This window comes from Sceloporus undulatus, chromosome 2 (assembly GCF_019175285.1).
Source record: "Sceloporus undulatus isolate JIND9_A2432 ecotype Alabama chromosome 2, SceUnd_v1.1, whole genome shotgun sequence".
Taxonomy (NCBI): domain Eukaryota; kingdom Metazoa; phylum Chordata; class Lepidosauria; order Squamata; family Phrynosomatidae; genus Sceloporus; species Sceloporus undulatus.
In genome coordinates this window covers 29002725-29024821 of record NC_056523.1, presented here as the reverse complement: position 1 = coordinate 29024821, position 22097 = coordinate 29002725, and the positions used below count along the sequence as shown (strand labels likewise).

At 39.5% G+C, this 22097-nt stretch overlaps 1 protein-coding gene across 13 annotated transcripts in view; it reads left to right on the top strand.

Annotated features, from left to right (window-relative positions):
• The window catches only part of CADPS (calcium dependent secretion activator), a 466363-nt gene that overhangs the window by 221857 nt on the left and 222409 nt on the right, over positions 1-22097 (top strand). For all 13 annotated transcript variants that reach the window (XM_042450102.1, XM_042450101.1, XM_042450096.1 and 10 more), the window contains exons 7-8: positions 6478-6589; positions 11906-12045. In XM_042450102.1, the coding sequence (XP_042306036.1) occupies positions 6478-6589; positions 11906-12045 (252 nt within the window). The remainder of the gene's footprint in view (positions 1-6477; positions 6590-11905; positions 12046-22097) is intronic.

Here is a 22097-nt window from a genome sequence, read left to right as displayed (position 1 = left end):
GAACTAAACAAGTGCCTGAAGTATAAAGATGTATTATTGAATACTAAATTTAGGATTGTCCATGCCATTATATTTCCCATTTCTATGTGTGGTTGTGAAAACTGGGCAGTAAAGAATGTGGATAGGAAGCAATTCAACTCGTTTGAAATGTGCTATTGGAGAAGAATTCTGTGGAAACCATGGACTGCTAAAAAGACAAACAAATGGATCCTAAAGCTGGTTGCACACAGTGATTTGTCCAAACCCCTTTGCAAAAAGCAAGTCTGGAATAACTATATGAACATGTCTACTGTGGATAACAATGCCTGTGTCCTATTACATCAGTTAGGTATAGGCTGCATGTGAGCATACATGTACAACAACTTGTAGAATTTTCCATGATTATACTGCCCTCTAATGGCTGTCTTTACTTCATCAAGTATGGGATTAAGATTAATGCTATGTCTACTATTAATATATAGTGTGTTGAATTTGTGATTTACAGAGTGCATTACAGTCTCATTCTTATTTTGGCCTCACAGCAACTTAAAACTGTGGGTCTTTGTTTCATAGTGATTTGCTCAGGGCCATGCATTTCAGCTGTATTATGTAGTTATTAATTATATACCACCTTTTAATGAAAACTTCTTAAAACATTATTTTACTGCAAAATCTTCATTGCAATTATCTTCAGCTCTTCCTTTTAACAGAATGTCCACCAAATCTTATAAACTTCACTGGGCCAGTGGTATTGGTGACATCTGTCTCCTGGATTTCTCACTTCAGGAGGCTATAGAAGGCATTGCGGAAACAACCATGTAAAGTGTCCTCACTTTGACTCATTTGTTGGTATTGTATCCGTGCCTGGCCTGCAGAGAAATGACAAGCTATCATGTGAACTAAATAAAAAGTGGTTTATAAGTTCACAGACTCAAACAGAGGCCTATGATTTCTTTAGTGTGTCACTTTGGGTTGAATTCCAGATGTAGTTTTTCATCCATGCATAGATCAATTATCTAACTGTAAATAAAACCAGTGTTGTATAGGCCTGGATCAATAATATAAGATTAACTAAGCCCACAGTTGTACAGACCTGTTGAAAACTGTGTATCATAAGAAGGATATATGTAATTCTGAGGGGAAATTTGGCTCCAGTTCTAGGAAACAGCAATATTTTATGAGTTAAGAAGCATACAGTGAGATATTGTCAAGGAAACAAACCCCTTGAAGCCATGCTGTCTTTTCTTGTAGGCCTAAAATAGTTTCACCATCTGTGTTTGGGTTTACATTCCTATATGTATCTGCATCCATCATCTATCCATTGAATACAAGCAGTCTGACTGCATAGTACATGCACTCTATTCCCTATGTTTTAAAAATCCGGGCACCAATTATTATACAAAACCCAACTTTTAAACATTTGGCCTATACTGTAGTTCAGCATAAACAGCACATGTTTCCAAAGCATAAGATGTGATGATAACTTCAGAAGTATTTTTAGTTTTCCATACAGCCAGTGTGTCTTGAAATTGTCAGTGTTCTAAAATATCTGTTAAAAGTTATCAGATGTTTAACAAAAATTAAAATATGATTGAAAGACTTTTGAACAAAAAGTCAAAACATGTATCCCCTATTTTTTCTGCTGATGGTTATAGCCTCCAGTGCTCACATGCTAACCCACATTGTCTTTGTATGTCACAACAACAGAGACAAACAAATGTTAAACATTCACAGAACAAATAAAAGATTTAAAAGCTCTTTATACTGCAGCAGGCAAGGGGCAACTAACCAGAGTCAAAGGGCTATATACATCCTGGACCAGACCTTAGAGGGCTACAGCCCCATGATGCCCGCTCATGCCTTCTAGAGGCGGCTACATACAGGTGTTGGTCTTTCTTATATGCAAACAGATTGTAAGCATAGTTTCTCAGCTAAATCTCAAGCAGAAAGGTTAAAAAACAAAACAACCATCAAGTCCCCTCCCTTACTATCTAATTGCCCCTGAGATTGAATTCTTACTTTTTATTTGTATTCAATTTGACGTTAGCGCATGTGCGGCCACCTTTGTTCATTACATCACTGCTGAGCAACCACACAGGGCTGGTAGCTCTGCCCATTCTGTGTTCCTATTTTCCTCTATGGTCAAAAACACGCTGCTGAAATAATCCAGTCTGAGACTGCTTTAACTGCCCTGACTCAATGGTAAGGAATTTGGAGGTTGTAGTTTTGTGAGACATTTTGCCTTCTGTGTCAGATAGCTCTGGTGCCACAACAAAATCCAAATCCCAGGATCCCATAGCATTGAGCCATGGCAGTTGTGGTGACAAATTGGGTTATTTCTGCAGTGCAGGTGCAGCCTATGATATGTTGGTGGTTTTGGAGAAGACTACAAACACCACATTGAAGGGATTGACAGTGTTCTTATATTTTAACCTTGCTATTCTTATAGTCCCGCTTTACACAAAATGGAAATAATAAGGCCATTTTCTCAGGATTTATTGAGCTCTGTGTGCATTTGATTAAGTGAGAACAGAAAAGAGAATTGCTTGCTTTCATGAGAGCTAATATGCCATTTGTTTTTTTTAAGGTAGCACAGCATGAAAATTTAAGAAACAAAATTAAATGAGTTGTGAAAATCATTGAAAATCTATCACAGTTGTAATAAAAGGTTCCTGTGTGTTCAATCTCCCTCCCTCCTTCTCTCTCTCAAGATAGAAAGAGAAAAGCCTATTGTAAATTGTTAAACTTATTATAACCTATGCAACCGAGGGAGTTCTGAGATTGATATCCTAAGCATGCTTCCTCTGAGAAAGCCCAGCAATCAATCAATCGATATCTATGTGTATAGTTTTGAAAACTCTTCACTGGTTGCCAATCAGCTTCCGGAAGCAGTACAAGGTGTTGGTTATTACCTTTAAAGCCTGACATGGCTTGGGTCCAGGCTACTTGCAGGAACATCTCTCCCTACATAATCCACCCCGCACTCTCAGATCCTCTGGGAAGGATTTATTACAGTCACAGAAAACTAGATTAGCGACAACTTCCCAGAGGACTTTTTCTTCTGCCACTCCAAAGTTGTGGAATGACCTGCTGGAAGAGATCTGTCTTATCGCCACTTTGGATGCCTTCAAGAAGGCTGTCAAGATGGATCTCTTCTGGAGGCTCTTCCCAACCTGACCTCCCAAAGGATAGCCCCATCTGCCTTAATGGTTTGTTCCATTTTGATTATTTTAAATCGTGTTATTGATAGAATTTAATGTGATTTTTTATTATTATTTTAAAGGTGGGAGGTTTGGGGGTTGATGTAAATTTTTGTCATATTGTAATTTTATCTCTGTTGTAATCTCGTCTCGATCCACAAGGAGAGGCGGGAAATATAAATAAACTATTATTATTATTATTGTGTGTGTGTGTGAGTGTGTGTATGTGTCTGTATTCCATGTCTTAACTGGCCTGTATACTGACTATTTGGAATAAAGTGAATTAAATTTGAAAAATGTTACAATGCCATCACATTTAAACCAAACTTGCAACATGCTTTTGTGAACTGCCCTTTAAGTGTTCAGAAACTCTAGCTGGTGTAAAATTCAGTGTCAGTGTCTGGTTTTTAAAGTGTTATACAACTTTTTAATGTGCACTGACTTCCAGTTTGTTTTCAAGCGCAAGTCAAAAGTAGTGGTGATTAACCATAAAGCCCTAGCAGTTTAGGAACATATTAGCTAATAGACTACCTTTTACTCCATAGACCTTCTCCACACAAACTCTTCTTTTGAGACTTGCATGCAAGAACAGGGCCTTTTGGGTTGCAGCATCCCACAAATCAGTCTCTCTTCCCTTCCCTTCTCTTCAGTTCCCTTCCATACCACTGTTTCCTTAGAGGTTTAGTTGAATCTCAACGAAAAAGCAACCTTGGGGACCGCTTTGTCTCAAATGTGAGGTGGAGATTAAAAAATCCAGTCCAAATTTAGAGGTTCCTATTGATTTCAGTATGACAATTAAGCATATACAGTATTTCACTTTCTCTTCACTGAAAGAACAAAAACCTAAACAATAACGATAGATTATTCATGCACTAAACAAGTTTTCACATACCAAAAGAATAATGTAATGCTGCCATAAAAACTCTTATTGCTCTTAAGCTTCAATAGGGAAGCCTCATAAAGCTGCATAATGTCCGTGGCAGGAATCTACACAAACTGAGACAAGCTGTGGTAGCCAGCAGGCAGTATTTGTGATGACCCTCAATGACTCCCTTCTTTTGAGTCATGAGGCACACACAAGGAATGCATGAGAAGGGAGAAATCAATTTTCACTTAGCATTCAAAGTTGCAGGACACTTACATGCCAAATGCCTCATAGCCTATCTTGAACTGAGCAAATGACTGCTTTTTCTCTTGTTTTCTTCTTGTGACTGCAAAGCTTTGGAGAGCCTCCATATTCATACTACTCCTCCATATTCAGCCTCCATATTCATAGGGTTAGAACCAAGCAATATATTTATAAACCTCTGTCCATAGCCAAAATCTTCTATTCTGCATTTTCCAGGTGTCACTTTCCTCATTCTCTTACTGCACCTATCATGTAGCATCCTGTTAGAGATTGAGGTCCAAAACACACTGCAGAAATAATTCAGTTTGAGATTGTTTTAAGTGCCTTGGTTCAGTGCTAGGAAATCCTGGGAACTATAGTTTACTGTGGCACCAGAGCTCTCTGACAGAGAAGGCTAAATGTCTCACAAAACTACAGTTCCCAGAATTCTGTAGCATTGAGCCATGGCATTTAAAGCAATCTCAAACTGGATGATTTCTGTAATATGTGTGTATGTGCCTTCAAGTCTGTCATGTATGGCAACCCCACGAATTTCATAGGGTTTTCTTAGGCAAGGAATACTGAGAGGTGAATTTGCCGGTTCCTTCCACTGAAATATAGCCTATAGCACCTATTATTCATTGGTGGTCTCCCATCCAAGTACTGATGGACCCTGCTTGGCTTCCAAGATCAGATAGGATTTGCTACCTTTAGGGAGTTTAGACTCTACATACCAATAAATAATCTGATTCCCATTGTCATATTCCGTTTTTTCCTCCCTTTGTGCCCAGTCCAGCCTGACACACAGACACAGACATTCCTTATAGCAGTGGTTCCCAACCTTCCTAATGCCGCGACCCTTTAATACAGTTCTTCATGTTGTGGTGACCCAAACCCATGAAATTATTTCGTTGCTACTTCATAACTATAATTAAATAGGTGTTTTCCAATGGTCTTAGGCGACCCCCATGAAAGGGTCATTCGACCCCCAAAGGGGTCCCTACCCACAGGTTGGGAACCGCTGCCTTATAGGATGAGGCACAGATTCATGTGCCTTTGTGCTCTGTGCAGAAACCTTCCAGCACTTGGCATCTAGCAAGACAGGAAGGGCCACTGCTGCTGTCATTTATCAGTAGGCAGGGAAGAGGAGCAAAGTTGTTCAGACCATGAAGATATGGCTGCTCTGGTGCAAAGGAAAAGGCAGTTGAAGCAAATTTGAAAGCATGCCCTCATTTCTCTCCACCCACCACCTAGGTGAAAGCAGCTGCTTCTCCATGCTCTGAGTAGTATCCTCCACACACATGCTCCACACCCCAGCAATTGCAATACCGATCCCTTTCAGGGTTCTACAACTACCAGGCAGTGGGGAGACACAAAACACAGATGTGGACTCTTGACCACTATCTGTTATTATTATATTAGCTGTTCTATTTCAACTATATACTGGGATTACATTACAAGGAGTTATGTGTGCAAATGGATGAATGCAACTATAACTTCAGTGCACTGTGGCATATTTTGTCTGTACACAATATTTGCCTCTTTTCCCTCTGTTCCCCCCACTTTTTCTTCCCTCTGCCACTCAGCCCATATAAGCCATTGTACATGAGCAAATTTTTGAATATTTCTTAAGGCTCAATAAACTACATAAACTTAGTAAACCCTTAAACAGTTCGTATTTAGTAAAATTAGTAAAATCAGGATATTGATGTCTTTCTGTTTGTATCTGCTAGGATTTGCATTCATGGTATTCCTTTGTGCTGGAATTAAGGACATTTGTATTCCTCTTGTTCTCTACAAGTCCTATTGATTGTTTCTAGCCACTCAGATATTGCAATAAGGTGGGATAGCATTCTTCATCAACTTAAATGTATAGTTTCATTTTTTTAAAAAAAATTAAACCATCAGCCTGCATTGTGAAATAAAAATAAAGGTACACACATACGTACCTAGCATGATCTTCCTACTATTATTTTGGCTTCCAGGAAGAAGCTCCATGATATTGCTGACATGTTAATCTTACACATTTTAACCACCTTAATTAATTAACACAATGTCACTCCTGTTGCTTTTTTAAATTACTATGACAGTTGGTGACATTTGAATTAACCTTTTCTATTCTAAGGTGAGTGTGCTGAGTTATCAGGCTTTGTTTCTTTTCTAATGCTTCTGTTGTGGATGTTTTCACAGATGGGGGACTCAGGGTGACTTTAGCACAACACACGCCCTTCCAGCAGTGAAGGTGAAGCTGTTTACAGAGAGCACCGGTGTACTGGCTTTAGAAGACAAAGAACTCGGGCGGGTAAGGGCAATGATGCCTCTTCAGCTTTGTTTACAAGATGAAGAAAGCTATCCTGGCAGCACCAGCGTTGGCACTTTTAGAAGTCCAAATCACAAAAGAACACAGAATTTCTACCCTGCAGTGATGAAATTAGAACATTTCATATCTCATCTCTGGTGTAACTTCGCAGTGGCAGAATTACAGCTGGCTAAACATGCATTGAGCAAGGAGGGAATATTTTGGCAGCTATTGGAAAAGCACACACATAAATGCACATTTGCTGAATAGGAAATATGACAGAGGCCAAAAACAAAAAGACAAGTTTTCTGGTTAGGAAAATAGAAGCTAGATGGCATTTCTATAAGTATCACAGTCTGTAAAGCGTTTAAGAAAGGATAATCTGAGATCTCTTCTTGAACTAAAGGGTTGCTTCAAACAAGGGGTTATGCATCCCCTCTAAAGTGTAAAAAAGGATATAAATGAATCCTGTAGCACCTCTGAGAATAAGAAAAAGCAATTTATAGCATAATCTTTTGTGGATTTCAGCCTACTTCATCAGATACACAGTATTTTTTTAAAATTATTTTTAGACTGAAGCAGTTATTTCTTTAAAGGCTGCTAAAGTGGTGAAACACCACTACAAAAAGGGTCAGACATGACATAAACATGATAGTAAACTCACAAAGAGTTGCCACCATGTTTAGTGACAGTGAAGTTACTCCATGGAAGTAAACATTATTTAACACCACAAAATTGACCCAGATTTGCCCAGGTTGATGTTGATTATTTTGCTCATGATTTTGATACAACAGAAGTTCGTCTGGTGGCACCTACTCTCTTCCTTAACTTTTTTCACACCATGTTTCATGCAGTGCCAATTGCTCCCAAACTTTCATGAAAATGTTTGAGATAGAAAGATAAGTATAAATATTACATTTGTCAAAATCTGTTCATAAATGTGCAGATTTTTAGAGCCAAAAGAAAATGCAGGTGTCTGAAGTGCATTTCGGACAGTACCTGAAGCAGTTGACAGATCAGGTCAAAAAACATCCAGCAATGTTTGTTTTGTACCCATTAAATAGCATTCCAAGTTTGGTATGTTTGGCAACTCTAGCATCAAGGACATGAATTTCTATAGCATAACAGACAAGCAGACAAACTTAAAATTATATCCTAGAAGAATAGGGAAGAAATTAAGAACAGACGAAAATATATGACCACCATTCTCATTGCTTAAGAAATCTTGCTGAAGATGTGAAAGATGTCACAATTACATCCTAGTTAAGGCTAGTTAAGTTATCCTGACTACTGAGTGATTGACCTACCTTAGCAGAAAACTCTCCGCACAAGAAGTTGTGTTTCATTTTACTGTAGATTTTACCTCTCTAGAATTTTTTATAGCAGCTGGGCAGCTGAGAGGGGATGAGAATGAGCAGGCAGAGAAAATAGACCATCTCCATATGCTTTTACCAATCAGTGCTGAACTCTTCCTAGTGTTTAATTTAGAACAGAAGTATCATTACTTGTTTCTGAAGGTTGCTGGCTGTGTTAAAGAATATTTCCCCTATATAGTCTGATGTGGATTTGGGGGATGCAGAATTAACTGCAGCCTGTATTTTTTCCCCTAGTCCCCTCAAGTCGCCGAAGGTCACAGTAAAAAAAATCAAATCTATCCGCTACACACACAGTGCTCTTAAACGTTCCTACTCTGTTGCTTTATGACACTTCAGTTGGCTGTTGTTATTGATTTTTCCCCCTCACAAGGTCTGCAACTTCACTGTTTATCTTATTGGAAGACATCATTACCAATGAATTCTTTCTCTGTCTCTGCTTTCTCTCCACGTATTTTAGAATGAGGCCATGCTAAAAAGTATCCTTCTCTTTCAATATGAGGCCTTTTCAAGACAGAGAGATTTGCAGGCACCTTCACTATCAAAGCAAAGATACTTTCACTTTACCTCAGCTGTGGGAAGAGTCTCTTTCATGCTGGAAAAGTTGCACATCTATTTTGTTCCTTTCCCTTATGCATGGAATGAAAAAGATTACTAGTTCCTTGACACTTAGAGTATCAGATTAGAAATTAGCTTCCCAAACTCATGACACATTTGATACTATCTGCTTTAAAATGTGATAACTGAAAAATTGAAAAGAGACCCAGCGTGGCATAGTGGTTTGAGCATTCCACTGGGAGGCCAAAATTCAAATCCCAGCTCTGCCCTGGAAACGCACTGGGTGACCTTGGGCAGGTCACACTCTCTCAGCCTCAGAGGATGTTAATAGCAAACCCCCTCTGAAGAGACTGGGTCTCCAATGATAAGTGAATGTGGGCCTGTACAGACAGGCCAAAGTAAAGTTGTTTCAAGTCACTTTAGAGGTATGCTGTATAAGTGATGCATGTGTCCTAAGAGGCCAGAAGCTGTGCCAAAGCCATTCTCCAGTCCTACGGACAGAAGCGCAGCTTTGGCGCAGCTTCTGGCCTCTTAAAATGTGTGTGTCATTTAAACAGCATACTTCCAAAGTGACTGGAAGCAAGTTTATTTTGGCCTGTCTGTACGGGTCCTGTCTTAGGGTTGCCATAAGTCGGAAATGACTTGAAGGCACACAACAACAATTAAAAAGTTAATTTTGGAAGACTGAGATGTTTTGGCTTCTGGGCCCACATGAAAACTTTTGTCTCAGCACCAGTTCTTTCCCTCACATGCTTATCATCCAGCCTGAGAAGGACATCTGGAAAAGCTTGCCCATTATTTTGAGATATTTTGTTTGGTCCCAGTAAATATTTTGTCTAAACTGTAGCTATAATAATTGATTTTCACATATAAGCAAAATCTGAGTAGGCTTTATTACTTGATTTTTAAAATTCAGTAATGCAACCCAGTAACTTTTCTCAGACCTCAATTCCACATGCAGCCCACATCACTTTTTCATAACTAAATTAACTTAAAAGAGCAACTCCAAAAATTGTCTTTTCTAGTCAAATATATTCATCTATAATAGTGAGCCAGCATGGTGTAGTGGTTTGAGCATTGGATTATGGCTCTGGAGACTAGGATTTGAACCCTGGCTCGGTCATGTAAACCCTCTTGGTGAGCTTGGACAAGTCACACTCTTTCAGCCTCAGAGGATGGCAATAGCAAACCCCCTCTGAAGAGACTTGCCAAGAAGACTCCATGATAGATTTGCCTTAGAGCTGCTATAAGTAGGAAATGATTTGAACACACACACACACACTCCAACAACAACAACAACAACAGTCCATGCTTTAGAGGGAGTTTTATCCTCAAATATGCCTTTAAAAATGAAATATTAATTTAAAGTATGGATACAACAAAATAATAGCTGTGTATGTGGTTGCAGAGATTCATGTTCATTCTGTCCAAAGCAGCATTTTTGCTTTCATTTAACTTTTCAAAGCCAATGTTTTTCAAATGAGCAGAAGAAGGAGATAGTATCATAAAAGAAGTAGAATCAAGAAGTACAAAAAGAAATGTGGATGCTTATCCACATACGTGGATATGTGCCCATATGCATAAATATGTTTTCTTGAGAACTGGTTTTCCAAAACTTTTGGAACTTTGGTGCCTCCAGTTAAGGTATGGTAGTGGGGGAAAAAGTGCTACTCCCTACATACATCTGCCCATTAACTGAGATTTGCTTGAGTAACCCTCCTCTATGTCCTACCATTGGGGACCATACACTGAGAGAATGTAAGCCTTCTCTACTATGACACCAAGGTTGTGGAATGCCTCTCCTCAGAGACCTGATTGATGGTATCATTCTGGCACTAAGTTGAAATTCATAACTACATATACAGTCATCCCTCCATATTTGCAGCTTTGATATTTGTGGATTTGATTATTCACAGATTTCATTAATATGTTCTCTCTAGGACTGTCTAGGTCCTCCAGTGCAACTCTGTGGTCAACTTTAACTAAAAGTTGCACTGAAAGTCCATTTGTAGCTACTCCAGTGCCATTCTATGGTCAGTGTATGTTGGACATTGACCACAGAGTTGCACTGGAGGGCCTAGAGATTCCTAGAGAAGTGTCCTTTCAGGTAAAAACAGTGTTTTTGTTATTTGCAGTTTTTCCATATTCACAGGGGTCTTGTTCCCCTAAGCTTAGCGAATATGGAGGGACAACTGTATGCCCAAGCTCTTGAACAATTGCCAAGAAGAATAATTCCATTTTTAAAAAAATATGGCAAAGGGAAATTACCTGAAAGATATTGGCAAGCCATAGAGAGTGTAGCAAGTCCCAAAGACAGAAATGCTCTCCAAATTATATAGAATTCAAATATTATTTTTTAAAAAATGCCAGATCATTTTACTCATGTCACTTAAGCAGGGGAGTGGAGGGGAATTAATATGCTATATAACAGATTAATTTTCTTGATGTGAGGAGAAGCTTTGTGTTGATTTCAGTGGCACTTGAGTTGCATATTTAAACAATAATTAGGCCGCTTTCTGCAACCAGTGCTTGAGTAATGATCCCATTACAGAAATAAAAAGTTAAACTCTGTTGAATCAGCAGCAGTGCTAAAGATCAATGGAATAGTAGGAAGATGAAGTTTACTGTCAGTTTTAGGCAAATACAGCTAGTCAGAAAAAAGACAGAAGGCATCTCCAGTAATGAGAATACATGCCCTTAAAGGTTAATGCATTTGGAGAACATTAATCTTGGTTCAGAATAATAAGAAGCTTAATAACGAGCTTTTACCTCCTGAGTTATTGGAACAAGCCGAATTGGAAAATACAGTTGCCAACTGTAGAAGTGAACAATTGTAAAATCATCTATTTACTCTTTAAGAAGCTCTACAGGAGAAAAACAACAACAAAATATGATACAAAATCATCTGTTTGAAAAAAGTTAATTAATGAAACCTTGGCTAATTTTCCTGATTAAATACATTTTTCATCATGTCAAAGTACATAATATTTGAATCATCTCTATAACCTGCATTCTTTTTATTTCTTCAATGTTTTCTTTGCATTCATAAAATTTAAACTGCTTCCATTAACTTCAAGTCTAGAATAAACTTGTATATATTTAATCCAATAAAATTCATGACTTTCTTCCCACTGTCTGAATATACAGGTAATTGTTTTTCACCCTTTCATTTTGCAACAGTCATGGGGTTATTTTAATAGTTCATTTTTGTTTGATTTCATTTGATTTATTTTTCACTTTTGATCAAAGGTAAGAAATCTCACAACAGTAAGGTATCTTGATATCACTTAGGGAACTTAGACCTTCATAGAAGTGCCCTTTAAATTTCATCATATTTATGTTATCTCTAAATCTCAGCATGTTAATAAATTGTCTTTATCATGTTCAGGTTGTTCTTCATCCCACACCAAACAGCCCAAAACAATCAGAGTGGCACAAGATGACTGTTTCGAAAAATTGCCCTGACCAAGACCTGAAAATCAAACTTGCAGTCCGAATGGATAAACCACAAAACATGAAGCATTCTGGGTAAGTAGTTCTGCAGTCAGCTGTTGCTGCTTGTTGGGCCATTTCATGGTACATAACAACACTTGCTGAAATTCCCTCTTCCCGTTTTATCCCACATATTGCATTGTGTGAAGAACAAAGCACCCCAACGTAATAAACGTTTTAAGACAATTTTTACCACAGCTGTTGTCTGCCAAAGATAGTAATAATAAAAAGTAATACATAGCAAGTGGGTGCAGTTCCCCAGATGACAATGTCATAAAATGCATATGTTGAAAGTCTTATTCGGGGTGAATTCTGCAACAAAAACTGAGTCTGAGATATTGTAACACTCTTATGGGATGAGTTTTTAAAAGCTATCCTATCTTTTTTGTTATATCATTGTGACTTGATTTGTCTCCAGCTAGAATCAGCCCATTGAATCAGTAGGAAGTCCTGGGAATGGTTTATTGCTGGAGCATTCCTGGATCTTCATGGGTTAAGTCCTGAATAAGTGCTGCAACGCCGTCTGAAAATTTTCAGTGCAATCGTTCAATTTTGCCAGGAGTATGCCTTTTTCTTCCCCAATTTCCTTCCATTTGAAAATCTCGAAAGAGTCCCCAGCATTGATCAGAATGGAGACTGCAGTCAAGAAATCAGACTAAAACTGGGGAGGGCAGCTATGAAAGAATTAGACACTATCTTAAAGCAGGCCTGCTCAACATATAAGCCACGGGCCACATGCGGCCCACCAAATGATTTTGCATGGCCCACAAGGATCTGAAAGAGTTTGTCTCCTCCATTGAGTGGAAGGCAGATAACAAAATCTGACTGCCAACGCAGAAGATTCTGCGCTATGTGATGAGGGCATTAAAGAGTTAAAGTGAGATCACAATAGCACACCAGGGAGAAGGCACTTTTGTCCACCCACTCAAGGGAGGGATGATAGATAGGCGGTGGAAGCGAGTGGGCATGGGTCCCTGCTGGTCCTCTGTACTGCCCTCCTTCCATCCCTGAAGGACTTTTGGTGACAAAGAAGGAGCCACCAGCCACCTGGGGCATCCATGGCCATGGAGTGAGAATAGCAGGGATCCACCAGAGAAACCAAGCTCAGTCTGCTTTTGTTTTTGGGGTGGGGGATCAAAAGGAACATGGGGGGGGGGGGGGGGGTATGTCTCTGTGTGCATATGGAGAAAGCGAGGCACCCCTGGGGGTTGATAGTCCCCAGGAAGGAGAGGGATATGAAAACCTTTCCCCCCAAAATGGGTGCCAGTTTCATGCACAGATTTGGCTGCCTGAATCCCCAAAGGGCCCTGCCAGAGGGGCTCCTTCCAGTGCAGCTTCTCCTCCCAACTTGCCTTGAGCAAGAAAGGGGGTAAAGGCAGTGGCTCAGTCCCATGCTTCTCTGCTGGAAACACCCAAATCTGCCCAAAGACACTCAGAAGAATCACCCATTTGTCCCAGGGGGAGGGGGCACAGCTTGGAGGATGCCTTCGTGCATGGCAAAATGAGGGTCGGACTGGATGACTCTCCTGACTCAAGAGTTCTTACTGGTTTCTTACATTGTCTGCCCTGGAGCATAAGCATCCACATTTAATCAAAGCTCAACTAAATGTATGGAAATTATCAGGTTTCTGAAAGGACTATGTGGGGCTGTTATTGTGTTTTTCAAATTCAACATCCAAACATACATTGAACACTGTTCTGGTATTGAAAGTTTTTCAATTGCAATCCAATGATTATTTTTGTTGTTGTTAGTCATTCATTTTCAGAAGACAATCTAGCATCATAGTTTAAGTGCTGGCTACAATTCTGGAGATCAGGGTTCAAATCCCTACTTGGCTATGGAAACCCACTGGGTAACCTTGACTTAGTCACACTCTCTCAGCCCCAAAAACTTCTTGATTGGGTTCCTCAGGGTCACCATAAGTTGGAAGCCAGTGCCTCCCTCAGAGGCTGATTACTCTGTGGGCTTCCATGGCTAAGCAAAGATTTAAACCCTGTTCTTCAGAGTCATAGGCCCTCTTCAGACAGGTCACCCGCTTTTTAAGGGTTCTTTTTGCTGCGCGAGGGAGCCGTACAATTTGTCTGCTATGACTCCTTGCACAGCAAAAAAGACGCAAATAGACTGCCCTTTTTGGGCGGTCTGTATCCCGCCATAGTTAAATTGTAAGCTGCTCTGATAGTCTTGGCTGAAGTGTGGGGTCTAAATAATAATAATAATAATAATAATAATAATAATTATTATTATTATTATTATTATTATTATTATTATTATTCTCAAACTACTACGCCACAATGGATCTCTGTTGTGTTTTGTGGTGTGCCTTCAAGTTGTTTCCAACTTATGGTGACCCTAAGGTGAACCCATCATGCAGTTTTCTTGGCAAGACTTGTTCAGAGGAGGTTTCCCTTGCCTTCCCCTGAGGCTGAGAGCATGTGACTCACCCAAATTCACTCAGTGGGTTTAATGGCAGAGTAGGGAATCAAGCTGGGATATTCAGAGTCCTACACTCAGCCCACTGTGCCACACTGGCTCCTATTCCCCATGTACTACCTGTGAAATAATTGCAGACTTTTTTGTTGTTGTTTGTATATGTCTTCAAGTCATGTCTGATTTATGGCGATCCCAACATGACCTTATCATGGAGTTTTCTTAGCAAGTTTCTTTAGAGGGGGTTTGCCATCCTCTGAGGGTGAGAGTGTATGACTTCCCTTGGCTGCAAATTGTACATATCCTGGAATACGTCACCTAATATGTTTGCAGTCCCCCCCCCCCCCCTTTCTAATTCCCCCCCCCCCCAATAACTTGGAGATGGAAATAAATTTTAAAGCAGCATTTAAATCTGGACTATTATTAAAAAAGTAAATGGCCCATATGCTAGTACCATTATTTGGTTGGTGTTTGTGTGTGTGTGTATTCCATTTTCAGCTGCCTTGTCCCCCATTCTGGTTATGTCGATACAGTTTATTCATGACAACCAAATACAGGTTATAGCCATCAAATTACAAACCTTGGCCGGTTACAGACCGGCACTTTAGTGCGTGACGAGCACGCACTAGGGTTACAAAAGGGCAGTGCTTCCGCACCACCCTAACCCTAGTGCACTGAAGCCCCAAGGACACCCCTTTTCAGGCTGCGGGGAAGCGGCGTTTTGCTGCTTCCCTGCAGCCTGAAAAGTGGCGGATCGGGGCCTCAGCGGCTGCCATTCTGGCAGCTCAGGCCCTGATCCGGTGGGGAAAGGGGCGGGTGCAGCCCGCCTCAAAGAGGCGGTCTGTAACCCGCCATAATTAAAACCCTTTAAAACTTCCACAGTCAATTAGCACTATAACATATAGTGTTTACTGCAGATTCCCATGCAGGCCTTTATCCTCAAAGCCTAATCTAAGTTTAGCTGTTTTCACAGCAAATCTAGCAGTGTTGAACGTGACAGACTTAGTTGTATTAGCTAACAAGTAAGTGATTTTCTCCAAGTCATTTTGGTTAGCTACAAGTTCTAAACTTCTCTTCAGAAACTTATCTCTTGGGGTTTCATATATCTTACAATGTAGCATATAGTGAATGGTGTCTTCACTATCCCCACTTCCACAAATGCAAGTACGCTGCTCCTTGGGAATCTTTTTATGTTTCCCTTCAATGTAGCTGGTTTTCAGTGTCTGGAATCATGGGGCTATAAAAGCCCTACAAAGAAGAGGTTGTGTTATTTCTGACAAATATTTTTCCTCTCCAAAACTTACTTTTAGAAAAGGGAAACCATAAGAGAACTGTGAAGCTCTAATGACATTAATGTCCCACAGAGTATAATGCTCTTGCATCCTGTCTTTGACGAGTTTCCTACTATGCTGTATATCACCAGATTTTACAATTATAGGGTCCAGGCCAAATTTCTTCAAATTTGCCTCACATTCTGATAGCCTTGAATTTTTATAGATAGAACATCTTTGTTCATCTACAGTGCGAGTTACTAATTTATTGATCAGATATTTCAGTTTTACAAAATAAAGAAATGATGCATATACAGTGGATCCTTGTTATACGCTGGGGTTTGGTTCCAAGATCCCCCTTGTATAACAAAATCCGTGTATGCTCAAGTCCCATTAAGTATAATGACATAGCAAAATGGTGTCCCTAATAAAAAATGGAACATCAAGGTAAATTTATACTTTTTTGGAACATTTTCAAACCGTGTATGCTTAAATCTGTGTATAAAAAATCTGTGTATAAAAAGGGCCGACTGTAAGAGGTGATAAGATATAGGCATTAATCCAACTTCTGCTTGCATATAGCTGACTGGTACTCCTGATGGAAGGCCCAATATTGTTCTTAAAAAATTATTTTGTAAGACTCTTCATTTATTTGTATTAATATTTCCCCATACCTCTGCTCCATATGTAATCTGTGATATGATCTTTGCCACATAAACCCTTACAGTTGGCACAATTTCATTTCCACCTTTGACTCTAGCAAATTTTAAGAGTTTGGATAGATCGTTGTGCCTTCAAATTTACAGCTGTCATGTGGCTATTCCATGATAGGACCCACAATATTTTGTCTTCACCCATCGGGAAATTTTCCAACTGAGTTGATAAAAGTAAAAAGCTTTGCTAATATGGGGGCCCACCAGTACAGATTATCCAAAAATATCTCTGGAGGAAGCATGTCCTCTCCAGGTGGCTTCCTTCTATGTAGACTTAGAATTAGTTGCTTCACCTCACTTGGTGTTACTATTGGCCATACCTCCATTTCTTTAATATCAGGAAGTTGAAAGCATGGCAAAAGGTTCTTGCCTAAATCAGAATCAACATCAAAGTTAAAAACTTGATTGAAATAAATTTCCCATGATTTAGGCACCATTCTGGTTATGACATCTGATCACCTCGCTCAAGACTGCTCTGCTGCTTGGCCTTTTTCCAAGAAAGAGCAGGGAGGAGGAGGAGGAGGAGGATGGAATTAATAGTAATAATTTTAATCATTAATTATTAATAATAATTAATTAGTAATTACTTCTTATTAATTATTAACAAATTATTATTAATTAATAATAATTCATTATAATAATTAACTAAAACTTATCTGTGTCCCAAAGAAGTTTGGTGGTTTTCATTTTGGCCCCTGCCTACTTCTAAGTTGTGCAGGTCTGTCTTAAAGTGTAAAGATATAACACTGAATACTAAAGTTAGGATTGTCCAAGCCATTGTATTCCCTATCACAATGTATGGATACGAGAGCTGGACAGTGAAGAAACTCATTTCAGATATGGTGCTGGAAAAGAGTGCTAAGGATACCAAGGATGGCCAAAAATCCAAAAGAAAAAGGGGGGAAGGGGTCCTAGAATAGATCAAATATGAATTCTCCCTGGAGGCAGGATGACTACATTGAGGCTGTTGTACTTTGGCCCTATTATGAGAAGGCATGATTCATTAGAAAAGGCATGATGTTAGGAAAGGTGGAAGGCAGCAGAAAGAGAGGAAAACCACATGCTGGATAGTTTGACTCAATCAGGGAGGCCACAGGTCTGAGTCTACAGGACCTAAGAAGACTCCTTGTTAACAACAGTTCCATAGAAAGCATTTTCATCAGGTTGTACTTCATATTTGTATTTCAATGATCTTCATTTCAAACCTGTGAATTAGCACTGGTAGAGAGTGCCCCTATCCATCTAGTAAAAATATGACAAAGCAGAAATGTGAATTCTGGTCTAGTTACACCTGCTATCTTCTGAATTAAATTATCTTCTACTGGAAGGTCTTCTGCCTATCTTCCATGAAACAAAACGAGTTCCCTGCTACAAATGAATACTTTCCACAGCCTTTTCTTTACTACCTAGGAACAAATAAAACAGGCCAAAAGTATGATTATGTACTGTGTGAGTGTCATTTCATTCTTATTCAAAGTTCAGCACTATTAATTCAGAACCAAGCAAACCATGACATTTATTTTTAGAAATATAGTTCTGTATATACCTGGAATAAATAGCTGGCCAATCATTCTCTTTAGAGATTAAATCAGCACTGATATTTAATTTCCTAAAGAAGCTAATTAGCTCTGGCTTTTTGTCACATTTTCTTTTCATTCGCAGTTAATTCTAAAGTCTTCAGTAAATTTAAATGATTAAGCCATCTGCCCTGTTCTTACAAATTTGGTGCTCCAGACCTCTGTGAAGTCATTTACAATTTCCCCTGGTAACTTTGTAGGACTTCTGATCAATACAAAATGCCCCCTAAAATGTCTCTGCTAAATTATGCACAAATGTACAATGTGTAAGCCAAATGCTTGTCAGTTTTATCTACATAGATTTGGGAGTGATTTAAACATGACATCAGGCAGACAAGATGAATTGTCCATGATTCCATGTGTCCAGCATCTAATTTGACTGGACCTCCAGCTGCTTTTCCTAAACTCTTCATAACTGATTTTTATACCTTACAACTGTCCCTGTTTGGTAAGGATGTTCCTGATTAATCCTCTGTTATCTCACTTTTTCATCTGCTTTTAAAGTGTCCCAGTTTCTCTCTCCTCGTCCCACTTTTCCCCTTTGTCTTCAGCTAACCTCAGTTGCTTAAAACTGAGGTTAAAGTGCAAAAATAATTTGTACTCAGACTTGCATCAGGAAAGAGAGAAGAGGAGAGGATCAAATTTTACCCTTCCCAGTAAACTCAGCAAACCACTGCAGCCTTTCCTAGCTTGTGTGTTCTTGGTCATGAATAACTTTTGCCATTATCATCACATTTCAATGTTGCTTTGCCACACATATCCTAGTTTTCATCTATGGAATGCTGGAGAGTATGTAGGCAAGCACAACCATCAGAGCTGTTTCCAGTATTTATATTATGTTGCTGTTGTAACCAGGGAGCCCTGGTGGCGCAGTGATTAAATGCCTGTACTGCAGCCATTCACTCAAAACCACAAGGTTGCAAGTTCCAGACCAGCTCGACTCAGGCTTGCATCCTTCCGAGGTCGCTAAAATGAGTACCCAGACTGTTGGGGGCAAATTAGCTTACTTGCTAATTAGCTTACTTGCTGTTCACCGCTATGATCTTTGGAATAGCAGTATATAAATAAAACAAATTATTATTATTATTATTATTATTATTATTATTATTATTATTATTATTTGCCTTCAAGTTGTTTCTGACTTATGACGACTAAAGTGAACCTATCATGGTTTTCTTGCAAAGTTTCTTGGGGGGGGGGGGAGGATTTGCTATTGCTATCCTTTGAGGCTGCAAAATTGTGACTTGTCCAAGGTCACCAAGTGAGTTTACATGGCTGAGCCACAATTTGATCCTGATCTCCAGCATCATAGTCCAACACTCATACCAATACAGCACACTAGCTCCTATTACTTACACAGAGGTAATCCCCAGTATAGGGAGACGTGAGTTAAAACTCTAGATTTTTTGTTTAAAAGGGTTCAATAGATCCCCAGGATGTGGAAGGGGGGTTCTGAAAAGGGTAAGAAGTTCCACATTGAATAATGAAGTTAATAGGGCACTAAAAATGTATTTTATAAAAAATCTTTGGTAGTTTTGGTTAGCCGTTCTTTCCGTTCTATGTACTAATATTTCAAATACATTAACAGTGAAATTTTCTAGTGCTTTGATTTAGTGCAGAATAAGTTAGTTTGCAACACCAATGTTCATATTTTGCTTTTCCTTTCCCACATATACCCACAACCCCATTGCTGCTTTTGTAATTGCATGTCATGTAAAGCATAAATTCGAATCAGATCATAAGATAATAAGTAATTGAACCAGCATCATGTAGTGGTTTGAGTGTAGGACTTGAACTCTAAAAGATTAGGGTTCAGATCCCGCATCCAGACAAAGAAACCCACCAGGTGTCGTCAGGCAAGTAACAGCCTTTCCTCCTAAGAAGAAGGCAATGGCAGACATCTTCTGAATAAATCTTGCCAAACAAACTCCTAGGATAGGGTCGCCGACGTCAAAGAAGATTATCAGACAGAGAAAAGATGTCCCTGTCCTGTCTTTTTCCCATCCTTGTCCCATCCTTCCCTTGTGATTGTGGGAAGAACTTCCACATGACATGACATAACAATTTGTGAGGGAGGAATGAAAAAACACTGTGTCAGTAGCCAGTTAAGAACAAATAAGAAGCAAAAGTAAATGGGACAGAAATAGGGGCAGAACCCTCAATTCAATTGTTCAAATAACTTGAAAACTAAGACAACAATTAATACAGAGAAATAGAAGATGACAACAAAAAGGAAGAACAGGAGACCTCTTCCACCAGATCCAAGAAATCAAAGGGAAATTTAAACCAAGAGTGGGGATGTTCTATGACTAGCGGGAGAACACACTAGCATGACCGGGGGGGGGGGGGGGGGGAGAAAATGGAATTTACATAAAGTGAAGTTCAAAATTCTGCAACAAAGACTTTTACCATAAATGGAGGGAGAAATGACAGGTGCCCAACCTGAGTTCAGAAAAAGAGAAGGCACTAAGTATCATACTGCAAAAATGTTTTGGCTAATGGAGCACACTAAAAACTTTTAGAGAAAAAAATTGCCTGTGCTTTAGTTTATGGCAAAGCCTTTGATTGTATAGATCATGAAAATCTATGGATTGCTCTTTTAAAAACTGGTGTACCACAACAGGTCACTGTTGGCAGAATATGGAAAAGCGTAATGGTTTTGTAGTTGGCAAGGGGGTCAGGCAAGACTGAATTTTATCACCTTCTTTGTTTATTTTTTATGCTGAACATTATATATATATATATATATATATATATATATATATAAAGATGGATTAAACTCTGGAAAAGGAGACATGAAAGTTGGAGGAAGGCACATCAACAGTTTAAAATATCATACTACTTGCAGAAAATAGCAAAGACTTGGAACAGCTAGTGAAGAAAGTTGAGGAACAAAGTGCAAAGGCAGCTTTAAAGCAGACAATGAAGCTATTGAAATAGTGAAAGATATTCTATGTGCTGGCTCAGTAATTAATCAACATAGAGACTGTATTCAAGAAGTCAGAAGAAGACAAGGTCTTAGAAGGGCAGCTATGAAGAACCTAGATATGATATTCAAGTGTTAAGATATATCATTAAATACTAAAGTTAGGATTGTCCATGCCATTGTATTTCCCATTTCTACGTATGGTTGTGAAATTTGGACAGAGAAAGAAGCTGATAGGAATAAAATCAACTCATTAGAAATATAGTGCTGGAGGAAGGTTTAACAGGAGCAGCCATTAGGACAGTAATGGGCAAAGGGAGATGGAGAAAACAGCCCTATTATAATGATAGAAGGGAGCACCAAAAGGTGTGGATTACTCCAAAGATGTCCCCCATTTCAAATCATCTGGATAGCCTTGGCAACAGGCTCAATGCCAGGTTGGTGGATGGAAATGTGTAGTCTGTAAATTCTCTGGTGCAGGATTTGATCCTGGATGAGCATGCCAACTGGCTTGTATTATGGAGACATGGACGGACGGACGGACGGATGGACGGACGGATCAGGGGGGAGGGGGGAATAATCTCTCCCAGCTCTGTCCACATGGGTTCTCTGTAAAGCATCAGGGGAGGCAAGGAGGAAGAGTGGCAGTGGATTATTGGGATTCCATCTCTCTCAGCAGTGTCCTGTCCCACTGTCTGCTGTGTTTAATGTGTGTATTTGGTGTTATCTCCCACCCTGCTGCTCAACAGTCTCCCTCCCTGAGCTGGTTGAGTTAGTCTCTGAAGTGATGTTGGAGTTTCCTCAGCTAGTTGTGCTGAGGGACCTCAACATCCATGTGGAGACTACTATGTTAGAAGTAGCTGAGGACTTCATGTCCACCATGACAACCAATGACAATTAATATCTGATGCCAAGTATGCTGGACCTGGATTTCTGTTCTGAGCAGGCTGATGGTGATTTGAGTGTGTAGGAACTTTCTGTAGTTCTGTTGTCATGGACTGATCATTACCTGGTGGGGTTCAGACTCACGGGTACTTGGAGCCTCTGCAGAGGTCAGGAGCTCATTAAGATGTTTCTCCCTAGGAAACTTATGGGTCCAGATAAATTTTTGATGGCTCTTGGGAGTTTCCTGATCCCTTGGTGGATGAGCCCATCGAAGCCCTGGATGGTCTC